Consider the following 17,430-nt stretch of genomic DNA (forward strand, 5'->3'; position numbering starts at 1 on the left):
GCCATCTCCCTCTAAGTATGGTCTAGGCTAGTCTAGCTAGGAATAATGGCACGCTAGCAAAAATACAACGCTGTCAGAAATCTTAAAGTAAATCATGTTGTCACATCGTTGTTCGTCTAATGATCATAATACATTTCATAATACATGTATTTGATGATGTGTTATTCTATAATTTGTGTATTCAAATAGCTACACTCTTCTTAAAGGATTGAACCCCTTTTAATTTTCACCTACAATGACATACCCAAATCTACCTGCCTGTAGTTCAGAACCTGAAGCAAGGATATGCATATTCTTGATACCATTTGAAAGAAAACACTTTGAAGTTTGTGGAAATGGAGGTGGACACATCGATCCTGTAGAGGTTAAGAACTGGACATGTCTAATTCCAAGGTGTCAGAACTTCATAGCTGAACCCGTGTTGACATGTTGACATTTTAAAGCCATATGGTTCTATCTGTGATTGCAACCCCCTACAATAAATGATTTAGACATTTCTCTGGATTTTGATTCTATGCACTTTAGGTACCTTTAATAAGGTGAAGACCTTGATGGTTATGAAAGAATGCTGAGGTCTGAGTTCTGAGGTCTGAGCTCTGAAGGTCTCAGGTCTGAGGTCTGAGTTCTGAGTTCTGAGTTCTGAGTTCTGAGGTCTGAGGTCTGAAGGTCTGAGTTCTAAGTTCTGAGGTCTGAGGTCTGAAGGTCTGAGTTCTAAGTTCAGAGATCTGAGTTCTGAGTTCTGAGGTCTGAGCTCTGAAGGTCTCAGGTCTGAGTTCTGAGTTCTGAAGGTCTGAGTTCTGAGTTCGGAGATCTGAGTTCTGAGTTCTGAGGTCTGAGCTCTGAAGGTCTCAGGTCTGAGGTCTGAGTTCTGAGGTCGGAGGTCTGAGTTCTGAGTTCTGAGCTCTGAAGGTCTCAGGTCTGAGTTCTGAGTTCTGAAGGTCTGAGTTATGAGTTCGGAGATCTGAGATCTGAGTTCTGAGTTCTGAGTTCTGAGGTCTGAGGTCTGAGGTCTGAAGGTCTGAGTTCTGAGTTCTGAGTTCTGAAGGTCTGAGTTCTGAGTTCGGAGATCTGAGATCTGAGTTCTGAGTTCTGAGGTCTGAGGTCTGAGCTCTGAAGGTCTGAGTTCTGAGTTCTGAGGTCTGAGGTCTGAGCTCTGAAGGTCTGAGTTCTGAGTTCTGAGTTCTGAGTTCTGAGCTCTGCCCAGTATCTCAGAAATATGATTTGCGCATATAGAACCTTATGTCCCATGATCACGAATTGACTTCATCAGGCTTCGCTAAGCTGAAAACATTGTGAAAGCATTATGGTATGTCTACAGCCTAGTCTGAGTACACAGCATGTTTTTAGACAAATAATACATTTTCAAAAAATGTGAAGCTTTTACAAATGTAATACATTTGATTGAATACATCAGAGATGTTTGTAATAGTGAGTCTTACTATGTCGTCCTTGTCTTCCCATTCCACCTCAGACAGGTCCACACTGCTGTAGTTGGGCTTCCTACGTTTCTTACTCTCCTCATACTAGACACACACACACGCACGCACGCACGCACGCACACACACACACACACACACACACACACACACACACACACACACACACACACACACACACACACACACACACACACACACACACACACACACACACACACACACACACACACACAGTTAGTATAAATGAACCGTGCTGCATAGTCACAACCCCTTCATCTGTATATGATTGTTAAGGGACTAAGAGTGAATCAGGTTAGTGGTTGAAAAAACTGTTACCTCACCATATCGCTGTCTCTCTGTCTCTCTCTGTCTCTCTCTGTCTCTCTCTGTCTCTCGCTGTCTCTCGCTGTCTCTCTCTGTCTCTCTCTCTCATGTGTAAGAAGGCAGGGTTAACTTGGGTGTGTATGATCTAACATCGATATTATCATTAATAGAATCAGGAGAGTGGTGTGGGCATGACCCTTTCATAATGTTGACATTAAGTCGACAAATCACCCTGATCCCTCCTATCCTCCTCTCCTATCTTCCTCTCCTCCTCATTTCTCCTCCTCACCTCTCATTCTCTCCTCTCTACCTCTCCTCTACTCTTCACCTCTTCTCCTCACCTCTCTTCCTCTCCTCCTCTCTTCAACTCCTCTCCTCCTCACCTCTCTTCCTCTCCTCTCTTCAACTCCTCTCTTCAACTCCTCTCCTCCTCACCTCTCTTCCTATCCTCCTCTCCTCTCTTCCTCACCTCTCCTCGTCTCTTCCTTACCCTCTCCCTCTTCCTCTCCTCCTCTCCTCCCCTCCTCACCACTCCTCTCTTCCTCTCCTCTCCGCACCTCTCTTCCTCTCCTAACCTCTCTTCCACTCCTCTGCTCCTCACCTCCTCTCCTCTCTTCCTCACCTCTCCTCCTCTCTTCCTTACCATCTCCCTCTTCCTCACTTCCTTACCATCTCCCTCTTCCTCTCCTCCTCACCACTCCTCTCTTCCTCTCCTCTCCTCACCTCTCTTCCTCTCTTCCTCTCCTAACCTCTCTTCCACTCCTCTCCTCCTCATCTCTCTTCGTCTCCTCTCCTCTCTTCCTCTCCTCTCCTCTCTGCCTCTCCTCTCTTCCCCTCCTCTCTTCCTTACCCTCTTCCTCTCCTCCTCTCCTCTCCTCCTCACCACTCATCTCTTTCTCTCCTCTCCTCACCTCGCTTCCTCTCCTCCTAAACTCTCTTCCACTCCTCTCCTCTCCTCCCCTCTCTTACTCACCTCTCCTCCTCTCTTCTCTTCCTCTCATCCTCAACTCGCTTCCTCTCCTCTTCACCTTTCCTCTTCACCTCAATTCATCTCCTTCTCTGCTATCCTCTCTTCCTCACCTCTCCTCTCCTTTCTTCCTCTCCTCCTTACCTCTCTTCCTCACCTCTCCTCCTTACCTCTCTTCCTCACCTCTCCTCCTCACCTCTCCTCTCCTTTCTTCCTCTCCTCCTTACCTCTCTTCCTCACCTCTCCTCTCTTCTCTGCCACTCCTCTCCTCCTCACCTCTCCTCCTCTCCTCTCTTCCACTCCTCTCCTCACCTCTCTTCCTCTCTTCCTCTCCTCTCTTCCTCACCTCTCCTCCTGACCTCTCCTGGGTTACAGTGAGCCTGTTTGATATAAGCCATTATAAATACATGACAGCAGTTCACCTCTGTGTCAGTGAAGAGGGCCTCTGGCCAGAAAAATGTCTTTAGTCCACTCTCTATAACACATTGTGCATGTGTCGGTCTGTGTGTGTGTGTGTGCATGTGTATCACCATGCTCCATTCATCTGTCAGTGAAAGGACAGCCTCCTACTCCTCATTAGCTCTTGAACACTGTTCATTACAGTCTCTAATTAGACATCTATTAACTACTCTCCCTGTCTGCCTGTCCTCCGCTCCAGCCCTCTCCTGTCCTCCCTCTCCTTTCTCTCTCATCCTCCAATATCTCGCTCCCTTTCCTCTTACCTTGTATACATCTCTTCCCCCCTATCCTTCCTCTCTCCTCCTGCCCTGTCAATCTCTTCCTTTACCCAATCCCCCTCTCCTCTTCTATCCCCATCTCCTCTCTCTCTCTCTCGCTCTCTCTCTCTCTCTACTACACATTATCCTCATCTCTCTCCCCCTCTCTCATGTATCTCCTTTTCCCACGTCTCTCTCCCCTTCTCTCTCTCCTTCCTCTCTCTTCACCCGTTATCCCCCTCTCTCTCATTCCTCTCTCTTCACCCGTTCTCCCCCTATCTCTCTCCTTACTATCTCATCATCCAATCTCCCCCTCTCTCTCTCCTTCCTCTCTCTTCATCCAATCTCCCCCTCTCTCTCTCCTTCCTCTCTCTTCACCCGTTCTCCCCCTCTCTCTCTCCTTCCTCTCTGTTCACCCAATCTCCCTCTCTCTCTCTCTCCTTCCTCTTTTTTCACCTGTTCTTTAAAGATATAGTTAATCACAGTTATACAGTAGCTGTATTCACAGCCCGGTGCTGTCTGGAACACAGTCTGCTCATCTACAGCCCCCCCCCCCTCCACTCCACACACACAGCTGAAAGGTGTGTTTAGACAGTGATTTGGTGTATGCTAGGTTCTGCTCCTCTCTCTGGTTAGTTGATATTAGATGTCATGTGATACTCACCAACGGTCTGAGGTCAGGGTGGGTCAGAATGTACCCGTTGTTAGTTATGGCGAACGCGTAACCATGGATGCCCAGCTGCAACAGATGCATATACGAGCACGCACACACACACACACACACACACACACACACACACACACACACACACACACACACACACACACACACACACACACACACACACACACACACACACACACACACACACACACACACACACACACACACACACACAATTATACATACAGTGGTGGAGAGAGAAACTAACAGTTTTGGAACTATGCCAAAATCCAGGCGTACACACATGCACACACAGAAACTGAAATATGAATATGAAAAGTGATGAAGAGCGTAATCAAGCTCTTTGTTTTGGAGCCAGAATCATCGCATTTCCACAGTGACTCATTTACATTTCTACAAAACAAGGTGGTGGTCGCTTTCAATGTGTGTGTGTGTGTGTGTGTGTGTGTGTGTGTGTGTGTGTGTGTGTGTGTGTGTGTGTGTGTGTGTGTGTGTGTGTGTGTGTGTGTGTGTGTCTATGTGTGTGTGTGTGTGTGTGTGTGTGTGTGTGTGTGTGTGTGTGTGTATGTGTGTGTGTGTGTCCATGTGTGTGTGTGTGTGTGTGTGTGTGTGTGTGTGTGTGTGTGTGTGTGTGTGTGTGTGTGTGTGTGTGTGTCCATGTGTGTGTGTGTGTGTGTGTGTGTGTGTGTGTGTGTGTGTGTGTGTGTGTGTGTGTGTATGTGTGTGTGTGTGTGTGTCCATGTGTGTGTGTGTGTGTGTGTGTGTGTGTGTGTGTGTGTGTGTGTGTGTGTGTGTGTGTGTGTGTGTGTGTGTGTGTCCATGTGTGTGTGTGTGTGTGTGTGTGTGTGTGTGTGTGTGTGTGTGGTGTGTGTGTGTGTGTGTGTGTGTGTGTGTGTGTGTGTGTGTGTCCATGTGTGTGTGTGTGTGTGTGTGTGTGTGTGTGTGTGTGTGTGTGTGTGTGTGTGTGTGTGTGTGTGTGTGTGTCCATGTGTGTGTGTGTATGTGTGTGTGTGTGTGTGTGTGTATGTGTGTGTGTGTGTGTGTGTGTGTGTGTGTGTGTGTGTGTGTGTGTGTGTGTGTGTGTGTGTGTGTGTCCATGTGTGTGTGTGTGTGTGTGTGTGTGTGTGTGTGTGTGTCCATGTGTGTGTGTGTGTGTGTGTGTGTGTGTGTGTGTGTGTGTGTGTGTGTGTGTGTGTGTGTGTGTGTGTGTATGTGTGTGTGTGTGTGTGTCCATGTGTGTGTGTGTGTGTGTGTGTGTGTGTGTGTGTGTGTGTGTGTGTGTGTGTGTCCATGTGTGTGTGTGTATGTGTGTGTGTGTGTGTGTGTGTGTGTATGTGTCCATGTGTGTGTGTGTGTGTGTGTGTGTGTGTGTGTGTGTGTGTGTGTGTGTGTGTGTGTGTGTGTGTGTGTGTGTGTCCATGTATGTGTGTGTGTGTGTGTGTGTGTGTGTGTCCATGTGTGTGTGTGTGTGTGTGTGTGTGTGTCCATGTGTGTGTGTGTGTGTGTGTGTGTGTGTGTGTGTGTGTGTGTGTGTGTGTGTGTGTGTGTGAGTGTGTTTCTCTGATTCCAGACGCAACCCTGTCGGTGAATGTGGTCTGAACTAAATAACATGCTTTTAAATGTCAAAACACATCCCACATCTAAATCTCTCATCCCTCCTATAGAATAATAATCAACTCCTCCATCCTCCAGCGGAAGTCCAGATAAAACAGCCAGTCGTCTACAGACGCTACAATTACATGCTATTATAAGGTATGAGGCAGGAGGTTCCAACAGTCTCTCTAAAAACGTTGAATAATATCTCTGACTAGAACGCTTCTGCTTTCTGGTCTTCAGTGCTCTGTCACAGTTCCATCCACTGAAAGTCTCAACAGTGCTATGTGTTAGCTCATTGTGATTTTCTGATGTTTTCAGTGAAGACTGAAGTTGGGGCAGGGTCAGTACCTTATATTTTGGGATGGTTTTGAGGAGCTCAGAGACAGGGACATCAGTACCAACCACACCTAGCAGGATGCCTCTATTCCTCTGCAAACATGCACACAACAAACAGAAAGGATCAACACAATGTTTGGATAACATCAAGAAAAGTTGTTGGTCAAGCGTGTGTGGTATATGCGTGTGTGTGTGTGTGTGTGTGTGTGTGTGTGTGTGTGTGTGTGTGTGTGTGTGTGTGTGTGTGTGTGTGTGTGTGTGTGTGTGTGTGTGTGTGTGTGTGTGTGTGTGCTTGTGTCTGTGTGTGTGTGTGTGTGTGCGTGCGTGCGTGCGTGTGTATGTGTGTGTCTTTGTGTGTATGTGTGCGTGTGTGTACTCACCGTCTCATTCTTGGTGCTGAACACAGGCATGGCCACAGTGGTCATCAAAATAGGACCCTGACTATCCTCCAACTGAAAGAAGAAAAGAAGGAAACAAAGAAGGAAACAAAGAAGATACATAAGACCCTAATTGTTCATCAATAATAGTTTTATTCTGTTCTGAAAAAAGAACAGGCACATTTTGGAATACAGTGGATGTCGTCAGAACAGAACCATTCTGCTGTTGTCACAGCTGGGGTTTATCCACTAGGAACTAAACGGAAGCAAACGGCCGAAACGGGGAGGGACTAACCTGAACTTACCCAATAAGATACACTCGTTTCCCATTGCAAAACATTTTTCAACTGCTTGCTATGGTGTGCACTAATGAATACACCATGTTACAGAACCAGTTACCATTTACCTGTATCCTGTCAGCGACAGTTAGTGCCTGGATATGTGAACCTTCAACTGGAAATCAAACAAGCACTGTGTGATCTCACATATTGTGATTGTAGCAGAGTTTGAAACAGTTGAAGATCAGAATAGTTGCCTAACTGCAGTTCAGCGCAACATTCTCTTATTTTCTTATGTAATTATACAATTATACCAACCCTGTGAACCCTTCCCACTACACCCACAGTGAGCAAGACCTTAAACCTTTAGTCACATGTATAATGATGTTTATTATGTGTCTTTAAATGTGTTTAATCATGGTCTGTCTTTGATCATGAGCGGAGTCAATCTCAGCCACAGGCAGTGTTTAAGTACAGGATGGTTATCCCTCCCAAAAGACTGGGAATAATTAGGATATTATCTTTTTACCAAAGGCTCCCCGAATCTGGAAATAGATAGTGTCTATTTACAGATATCAAGTTGCTAGTATTAAAAATAGATGCAGGCAAGGTTAAGTACTCTGTTCAAGGGCACAGAGTAGAATTATCATTGTGCAGGCCCGGGGTCACAAAAACCTCCCCCGAACCTCTCCGCCACCTTACAGACCTCCTCTGAGAAGCAACAGTATATAAAATACAACTTTCACACATATTCACTAATATGAACATCACACCACAGCCAACTAGTGGTACTAACAGTGTATGTGTAAAAGACGACATATGAAGGACCTTTAGAACAACAAGGAAAGGAACATTATTAACTTTGGAAAAAATGACTTCCGACCACTTTTGATGTAAGAAAATGTCTAACGATGTGTAATGTGTTGTCAGCTTCCACAGAGTCCATCTCTTACTGATGGATGTCCCAGGGATAGCATGGGATATGATGGGATAGGATGGGATAGGATGGGATGGGAAAGGATAGGATATGATAGGATAGGATGGGATAGGATGGGATGGGATAGGATAGGATGGTATGGGATAGGATAGAATAGGATGGGGTAGAATGGGATGGGATAGAATGGGATGGGAAAGGATAGGAGAGGATGGGATAGGATGGGCTGGGATAGAATGGGATGGGAAGGTTGGGATGGGATGGGATGGGATAGGATAGGATAGAATGGGATAGTATAGGATGGGATACAATATGATAGAATGGGATGGGATAGGATAGGATGGGATGGGATAGGATGGGATGAAATAGGACGGGATAGGATGGGATAGGATTGGATAGGATAGGATGGGATAGAATGGGGTGGGATGGGATAGAATGGGATGGGATAGAACAGGATAGGATGGGATGAGATAGGACGGGATAGGATGGGATAGGATAGGACGGGATAGGATGGGATAGGATAGGGTGGAATAGGATGGGATGGGATAGGATGGGATAGAATGGGATTGCATAGAATGGGATGGGATGGGATGGGATAGGATAGGTTTGGATAGGATGGGATGGGATAGGATGGGATAGGATGGGGTGGGATAGGATGTGATAGGATAGGGTAGGTTGGGATAGCATAGGAAGGGATATAATATAACGGGATGGAATAGGGGTAGGGTGGGATGGGATAGGGGTGGGGTGGGATGGGATAGGGGTGGGATGGGATAGGGGTGGGGTGGGATGGGATAGGGGTAGGATGGGATGGGATAGGGGTGGGGTGGGATGGGATAGGGGTGGGGTGGGATGGGATAGGGGTGGGGTGGGATGGGATAGGATATGATATGATAGGATAGGATGGAATAAGATGGGGATATGTGGGATAGGATGGGATATGATAGGATATGATATGATAGGATAGGATGGGATAGGATGGGATGGGATAGGATGGGATGGGATAGGATAGGATGGTATGGGATAGGATTGGATGGGATAGAATGGGAAAGGATAGTATGGGATAGAATGGTATGGGAAAGGATGGGATGGGAAAGGATAGGATATGATAGGATAGGATGGGATAGGATGGGATGGGATAGGATAGGATGGTATGGGATAGGATAGAATAGGATGGGGTAGAATGGGATGGGATAGAATGAGATGGGAAAGGATAGGAGAGGATGGGATAGGATGGGCTGGGATAGAATGGGATGGGAAGGTTGGGATGGGATGGGATGGGATAGGATAGGATAGAATGGGATAGTATAGGATGGGATACAATATGATAGAATGGGATGGGATAGGATAGGATGGGATGGGATAGGATGGGATGAAATAGGACGGGATAGGATGGGATAGGATTGGATAGGATAGGATGGGATAGAATGGGGTGGGATGGGATAGAATGGGATGGGATAGAACAGGATAGGATGGGATGAGAGAGGACGGGATAGGATGGGATAGGATAGGACGGGATAGGATGGGATAGGATAGGGTGGAATAGGATGGGATGGGATAGGATGGGATAGAATGGGATTGCATAGAATGGGATGGGATGGGATGGGATAGGATAGGTTTGGATAGGATGGGATGGGATAGGATGGGATAGGATGGGGTGGGATAGGATGTGATAGGATAGGGTAGGTTGGGATAGCATAGGAAGGGATATAATATAACGGGATGGAATAGGGGTAGGGTGGGATGGGATAGGGGTGGGGTGGGATGGGATAGGGGTGGGGTGGGATGGGATAGGGGTAGGGTGGGATGGGATAGGGGTGGAGTGGGATGGGATAGGGGTGGGGTGGGATGGGATAGGGGTGGGGTGGGATGGGATAGGATATGATATGATAGGATAGGATGGAATAAGATGGGGATATGTGGGATAGGATGGGATATGATAGGATATGATATGATAGGATAGGATGGGATAGGATGGAATAGGATGGGGTGGGATAGGATGTGATAGGACGGGGTAGGTTGGGATAGCATAGGTAGGGATATAATTTAACGGGATGGAATAGGGGTGGGGTGGGATGGGATAGGAGAGAATGGGATAGGATGGGATAAGATAGGATGGGATAGAATGGGATAGGATGGGATATGACGGGATAGGATGGAATAAGATGGGTATATGTGGGATAGGATGGGATAGGATAGGATAGGATAGGATGGGATAGGAGAGGATATGATATGATATGATAGGATAGGATGGGATAGGATGGAATAGGATGGAAATGATATGATATGATTGGATAGTATAGGATAGGATGGGATATGGTGGGGTGGGATTGGAAAGGATAGGATAGGATGGGATTTGATTGGATGGGATAGGATGGGATTTGATAGGATGGAATAGAATGGGATAGGATGGGACTAGTTTGGACGGGATTGGATAGGATGGGATAGGATGGGACTAGTTTGGACAGGATTGGATAGGATAGGATAGGATGGGATAAAATGGGATGGGATAGAATGGGATGGGATAGAATGGGATGGGATGGGATGGGATAAGATAGGATGGGATAGGATAGGATAGGATGGGATGGGATGGGATAGGATAGGATGGAATGGGATGGGATAGAATGGAATAGCATGGGATAGGATAGGATGGGATAGGATAGGATAGGATGGGATATGATGGGATGGGATAGGGTGGGATAGGATAGGATGGGATAGAATGGAATAGCATGGGATAGGATAGGATGGGATGGAATGGAATAGCATGGGATAGGATGGGATAGAATGGGATATGATGGGATGGGATAGGATGGGATAGAATGGGATATGATGGGATGGGATAGGATGGGATAGGATAGGATGGGATAGAATGGGATATGATGGGATGGGATAGGATGGGATAGGACAGGATGGGATAGAATGGAATAGCATGGGATAGGATAGGATGGGATAGGATAGGATAGGATGGGATAGAATGGAATAGCATGGGATAGGATAGGATGGGATAGGATGGGATGGGATAGAATGGAATAGCATGGGATAGGATAGGATGGGATAGAATGGGATATAATGGGATGGGATAGAATGGAATAGCATGGGATAGGATAGGATGGGATAGGATGGGATAGGATGGGATAGAATGGAATAGCATGGGATAGGATTGGATGGGATAGGATGGGATAGGATGGGATAGGATAGGATGGGATAGAATGGAATAGCATGGGCTAGGATAGGATGGGATAGGATAGGATAGGATGGGATATGATGGGGTGGGATTGGAAAGGATAGGATAGGATGGGATTTGATTGGATGGGATAGGATGGGATTTGATAGGATGGAATAGAATGGGATAGGATAGGATAGAATGGAATAGCATGGGCTAGGATAGGATGGGATAGGATGGGATATGATGGGATGGGATAGGATGGGATAGGATAGGATGGTATAGAATGGGATATGATGGGATGGGATAGAATGGAATAGCAAGGGATAGGCTAGGATGGGATAGGATGGGATAGGATGGGATAGGATAGGATGGGATAGAATGGGATATGATGGGATGGGATAGGATGGGATAGGATAGGATGGGATAGAATGGAATAGCATGGGATAGGATAGGATGGGATAGGATAGGATAGGATGGGATAGGATAGGATAGGATGGGATGGGATAGATCGGGATATGATGGGATGGGATAGAATGGAATAGCATGGGATAGGATAGGATGGGATGGGATACAATAGGTTAGGATGGGATGGGACTGGAATGGATAGAATGGATGGAAAAGGATAGGTTGGGATAGGATGGGCTAGGATGGGATTGGATAGAATGGGATAGGATGGGATAGAATGGGATAGAATGGGATAGGATTGGATGGGATAGGATAGCATGGAATAGGATGGGATAGGATAGAACAGGAAGGGAAGGGATATGATGGGATAGGATAGGATTGGATAGGATGGGATAAGCTGGGATCGGATGGAAAAGGCTCAGATAGGATGCGATAGGATAGAATGGGATTGGATGTGATGGTATGGTATAGGATTGGATAGGATGGGATAGGAGGGATTGTATGGGATAGGATTGGATAGGATTGGATTGTATGGGATATGATTGGATAGGATGGGATTGTATGGGATATGATTGGATAGGATGGGATAGGAGGGGATTGTATGGGATAGGATTGGATAGGATTGGATAGGATGGGATAGAATTGGATAGGATGGGATAGGAGGGGATTGTATGGGATAGGATTGGATAGGATTGGATAGGATGGGATAGGATTGGATAGGATTGGATAGGATTGGATTGTATGGGATAGGATTGGATAGGATGGGATAAGATGGGATAGGATAGGATGGGATAGAATGGGATTGTATGGGATAGGATTGGATAGGATTGGATAGGATGGGATAGGATTGGATAGGATGGGATTGTATGGGATAGGATTGGATAGGATTGGATAGGATGGGATAGAATTGGATAGGATGGGATTGGATTGGATAGGATGGGATAGGATGGGATTGTATGGGATAGGATTGGATAGGATTGGATAGGATGGGATAGGATGGGATTGTATGGGATATGATGGGATGGGATAGGATAGGATAGGATGTGATAGAATGGAATAGCATGGGATAGGATAGGATGGGATAGAATGGGATATGATGGGATGGGATAGAATGGAATAGCATGGGATAGGATAGGATAGGATAGGATGGGATAGGAGGGGATAGAATGGAATAGCATGGGATGGGATAGGCTGGGATAGGATGGAATAGAATGGGATATAATGGGATGGGATAGAATGGAATAGCATGGGACAGGATAGGATGGGATAGGATGGGATAGAATGGAATAGCATGGGCTAGGATAGGATGGGATAGGATAGGATAGGATGGGATATGATGGGATGGGATAGGATGGGATAGGATAGGATGGTATAGAATGGGATATGATGGGATGGGATAGAATGGAATAGCATGGGATAGGCTAGGATGGGATAGGATGGGATAGGATAGGATGGGATAGGATGGGATAGGATAGGATGGGATAGAATGGGATATGATAGGATGGGATGGGATAGGATGGGATAGGATAGGATAGGATGGGATAGGATAGGATGGGATAGGATGGGATAGGATGGGATAGAATGGGATATGATGGGATGGGATAGAATGGAATAGCATGGGATAGGATAGGATTGGATGGGATACAATAGGTTAGGATGGGATGGGACTGGATGGGATAGAATGGATGGAATAGGATAGGTTGGGATAGGATGGGCTAGGATGGGATTGGATAGAATGGGATAGGATGGGATAGGATGGGATAGGATAGAATAGGAAGGGAAGGGATATGATGGGATAGGATAGGATGGGATAGGATGGGATATGCTGGGATCGGATGGAAAAGGCTCAGATAGGAAGCGATAGGATAGAATGGGATTGGATGGGATGGTATGGTATAGGATTGGATAGGATGGGATAGGATGGGATTGTATGGGATAGGATTGGATAGGATTGGATAGGATTGGATTGGATTGTATGGGATAGGATTGGATAGGATGGGATAGGATGGGATTGGATTGGATAGGATGGGATAGGATTGGATTGTATGGGATAGGATTGGATAGGATGGGATAGGATTGGATAGGATTGGATAGGATGGGATAGGATGGGATAGGATGGGATTGTATGGGATAGGATTGGATAGGATTGGATAGGATGGGATAGGATGGGATTGTATGGGAAATGATATGATATGATTGGATAGTATAGGATGGGATGGGATATGGTGGGGTGGGATTGGAAAGGATAGGATAGGATGGGTTTTGATAGGATGGGATAGGATGGGATAGAATGGGATAGGATGGGATAGGATTGGATAGGATGGGATAGGATGGGATTGTATGGGATAAGATGGGATAAAATGACAACAAGTCATAAATACAGCACCCACTTCCAACACCAACAAAACATTACACTGCCAACACCAACAACAAATTACACTACCGGCTGGACGCTGGCAAATCGATCAAAGGACAGGGACAAAGACACGGGACCTTGTCTAAAAATACAAACTCTATCTCCAGACTGAGTGTCTCTGTCAGATCATATGACATTGATCTATGAATGAACAGGTGGAGCTTCTCAGTACATCAGCAGAGCCTGCTGGCAGCAACTATGCAGATCTGAAAAATGGACTCAGATATCTTTTATACTTTGAGAATGCTCTAGAATATGAAACAGTAACGTTGGCATGTCCCCAGTGTAAGGCAGGTGAAGTAGCGAGTGGTTGGTAGATGTTGCAGTTTAGGGATGATTATGTGTGTTACAGAGCCTGATTCCCTGTGTGTCTCTGGGTGAATGAGCTCTGATTTGAAAACTATGCGTTCCTCTGTGTGTGTGTGGGTGTGTGTGTGTGCATGGATGATCTCACTCAGAGAATCCAGGTGATACTCAGACCTGCACAGCTGCTCCAGGAAATGACATAATTAGCGGGTGATTACAGAGGCGTCATGGGAGAAGGCAGTCATTTCCTCCATCTATTGGAGGTAAACCTGCCCAAATATCTCTGAGTTCCACCACCATAGTCATTCATTAGAGCGGGAAGAGATTTTCCTTATTTTTACTTCAATGTTTTGGCTATTGGCACCAAGAAACAAGGTTAATCATAGTAGCCATGAAACAGAGCTTATGTAAAAAGTCACTTCGCAAGGAAGTGGATCATCAGTTAGTTATCCATTTTTTTTATACCGTAGCTAGAAACTTTTCTATTCATTCATAAAGATGGTGCCATGTCATGAGTGGGAAAAAATGTGTGTGTGAGTGTGTGTGTCTCTGTGTCTCTTGGGCTCATGGTGTCAGTGTTAATAAATGGGGCATGCGAGTCCTTCATAAAGATACAGGTCAGATTCTTACAGCGTCCACACACACAAAAGCACGCACACACGCACACGCACACGCACGCACACACACACACACACACACACACACACACACACACACACACACACACACACACACACACACACACACACACACACACACACACACACACACACACAGAGATATGCTTATTGCTTACTACTGACACCCCACCTGGGACTGTGGTACAAGGGGACCGTGCCAGCCTTTCATTGTTTCAGGACACCCTGGAATCTGGGTTGCCGTAACAAATGGCATACCGGTGACTGTGGCAACCTTTGTTCCCATGGCGATCAGGCTTAATGATGATTGGACTGTGAGGGCTGACTGTAAGGCCCTCTATAGGTCCCTCCTGGGGGATAAATATACAACTCTACACCTCTACTACACACACACACACACACACACACACACACACACACACACACACACACACACACACACACACACACACACACACACACATATACACACACACACACACACACACTAACACACCACCTCCACCTCCACCCAGACTGCGTACACTACACAAAACTTACTGTAACACATGACATAACCAATTCCCAGTGATCCTCACCCTCCTTCAAAACTCCTCTCCCCCTCTCCCTCTCTCTCCCTCCCCTCGGCCTCTCCGTCTCACTCCCTGTCAGTTTTTCAGGTGGTTGGGGACAAAGCCAAATGATCCGCAGAATGATGGATGAAACTAGTGGGCCCAGAGGAGGAGAGGAAGAGGGAGAGGAGGGGAATGAGAGGAGGTAAAGAAGCAGAGGGAGAGAAGGAGAGGGAAGGAGAGAAAGATGGATGGAACTGCTGAGCCAAGGGAGAGGAAAGTAGCGGGAGGGGTGGAGAGGAGAAGGAGGGGAAGGACAGGCTGAACTCACAGGAGTTTAGGGAGAGATACAAATCTGCTAGAAATCAATATGTTACTTTGTCTTCAGCCATCAACCAACAAATCAACCTACAGGAATCAGCCCTGAATCTACAAATCAGACAGGACGCAGCCCTGAATCTACAAATCAGAAAGGACAGAGCCCTGAATCTACCAATCAGAATGGAATTAGCCATGATTCTACCAATCAGACAGGAATTAGACCTGCATCTAAAAATCTGACAGAAACCAGAGCTGAATCTACAAATGAGACTGGACTTAGACCCTGCATACACCAATCAGACAGGACACATCCTGGAATCTACCAATCAGACAGGGACCAGCCCTGAATCGACCAATCTGAAAGGAATCAGCCCTGCATCTCAGTATTGTGCCGCCGTTGCATCTAACAATCACATATCAGCCTAAAACCTGAATCTATAATGAAAACAACTGGATAATAAAACTGAATCCTGACAGAATATCATGCTGAATAGCCACCACTACTTCTACCCTATGTGTGTATTTCGTGGGGTGGGTAAGGTTAGGCAGGTGTTATGTGGATGATTGTGAGGCACTCATGTGCTTCTCCAACGCTCTGTCAGACTGTGCGTGGTATGGTGGTATGGCAGACACATGGCAGTGCAGTGATGGGAGTGCTATTTTCTGCGTAGATCTGAATTGTTCGTTGCCGCGCTCCTCCATAAACCCTCTCTGCTTCAGGATCATTATCGTTCTGCTTATGGAGGCACTCAGCAGAAGTTCTGCTCCACCACGACATATTCATCACAAAGCACCAACTATGAAGAGAAGAATCATCACAGAAAATCATCACAACAGCCATTATAGGCAATTACCTTTTCTACTCTCTGGTTAGTAACAGTGAGTGCATTTTTACACTGACACACACACACACACAGACTCACAAGCTTACCCGCACGCACCCATAAACATCGACGCACGCACGCACGCACACACACACACACACACACACACACACACACACACACACACATACACATACATAAGCGTGCACACATATCAGCAAAGCAACACCAATGATGAATGAAAAAGTGGTAATGTGTGAGAGTGAGCTTTTTTTGTGTGTGTATGTGTGTGCGCGCGTGTGTGTGTGTGTGTGTGTGTGTGTGTGTGTGTGTGTGTGTGTGTGTGTGTGTGTGTGTGTGTGTGTGTGTGTGTGTGTGTGTGTGTGTGTGTGTGTGTGTGTGTGTGTGTGTGTGTGTGTGTGTGTGTGTGTGTGTGTGTGTGTGTGTGTGTGTGTGTGTGTGTGTGTGTGATCAAAAGTGCAGGTGACTGTGCAATGAAACAGTACCACCAATGACAGAAATGCATTAGCCGGCATTGGAATCCAGGTGGTTGACTCATTCCAAACAGCATTATGACCAAATAAAGCAACACACACAATATCACACATCAAAGCCATGGGAGATCTCTTATCTACGCTGTGTCTTAAAATGTGAACTCCAACACGGATGTGACCATTCCACACCGGAGACAGGTGCTCAAACACGCATGGACACACGCCACGCTGCAAACACAGGTGAACAAATCCAAACACACACACACGGAGACACGGTGGCGAGCGGGAGAGAGAGAGAGAGACCTCCAGTCAGACTGTTTACCTTTTGAGCCTGAGGGAGCTACAGAGAGGAGATTTAAACGAGAAGAAAACAGACACAAATAATCAATATGTTTGTAGAGTTGTGGCAGAAAGCAGAAAGCATTTTAGTGTCAACATCCATCTGTGGTGGGATAAAGGGATGTCATATACACATCCATCTGTGGTGGGATAAAGGGATGTTATATACACATCCATCTGTGGTGGGATAAAGGGATGTCATATACACATCCATCTGTGGTGAGATAAAGGGATGTTATATACACATCCATCTGTGGTGGGATAAAGGGAGGACATTTAAACATCCATCTGTGGTGGGATAAAGGGATGTTATATACA

The 17,430-nt window shown here is 46.1% G+C and overlaps 1 protein-coding gene across 4 annotated transcripts in view; it reads right to left on the reverse strand.

Moving 5' to 3' along the window:
- The window catches only part of cacna2d3a (calcium channel, voltage-dependent, alpha 2/delta subunit 3a), a 330,804-nt gene that overhangs the window by 87,068 nt on the left and 226,306 nt on the right, over nt 1-17,430 (reverse strand). For 2 of the 4 annotated variants that reach the window (XM_055932450.1, XM_055932448.1), the window contains exons 12-16: nt 17,096-17,113; nt 6,444-6,515; nt 6,076-6,156; nt 4,111-4,185; nt 1,440-1,523 (exon numbers count right to left, since the gene is read on the reverse strand). In XM_055932450.1, the coding sequence (XP_055788425.1) occupies nt 1,440-1,523; nt 4,111-4,185; nt 6,076-6,156; nt 6,444-6,515; nt 17,096-17,113 (330 nt within the window). The remainder of the gene's footprint in view (nt 1-1,439; nt 1,524-4,110; nt 4,186-6,075; nt 6,157-6,443; nt 6,516-17,095; nt 17,114-17,430) is intronic. The other 2 variants (XM_055932451.1, XM_055932449.1) reach the window with 1 other exon arrangement.

The sequence above is a fragment of the Salvelinus fontinalis genome, chromosome 8, assembly GCF_029448725.1.
Source record: "Salvelinus fontinalis isolate EN_2023a chromosome 8, ASM2944872v1, whole genome shotgun sequence".
NCBI classification, from domain to species: domain Eukaryota; kingdom Metazoa; phylum Chordata; class Actinopteri; order Salmoniformes; family Salmonidae; genus Salvelinus; species Salvelinus fontinalis.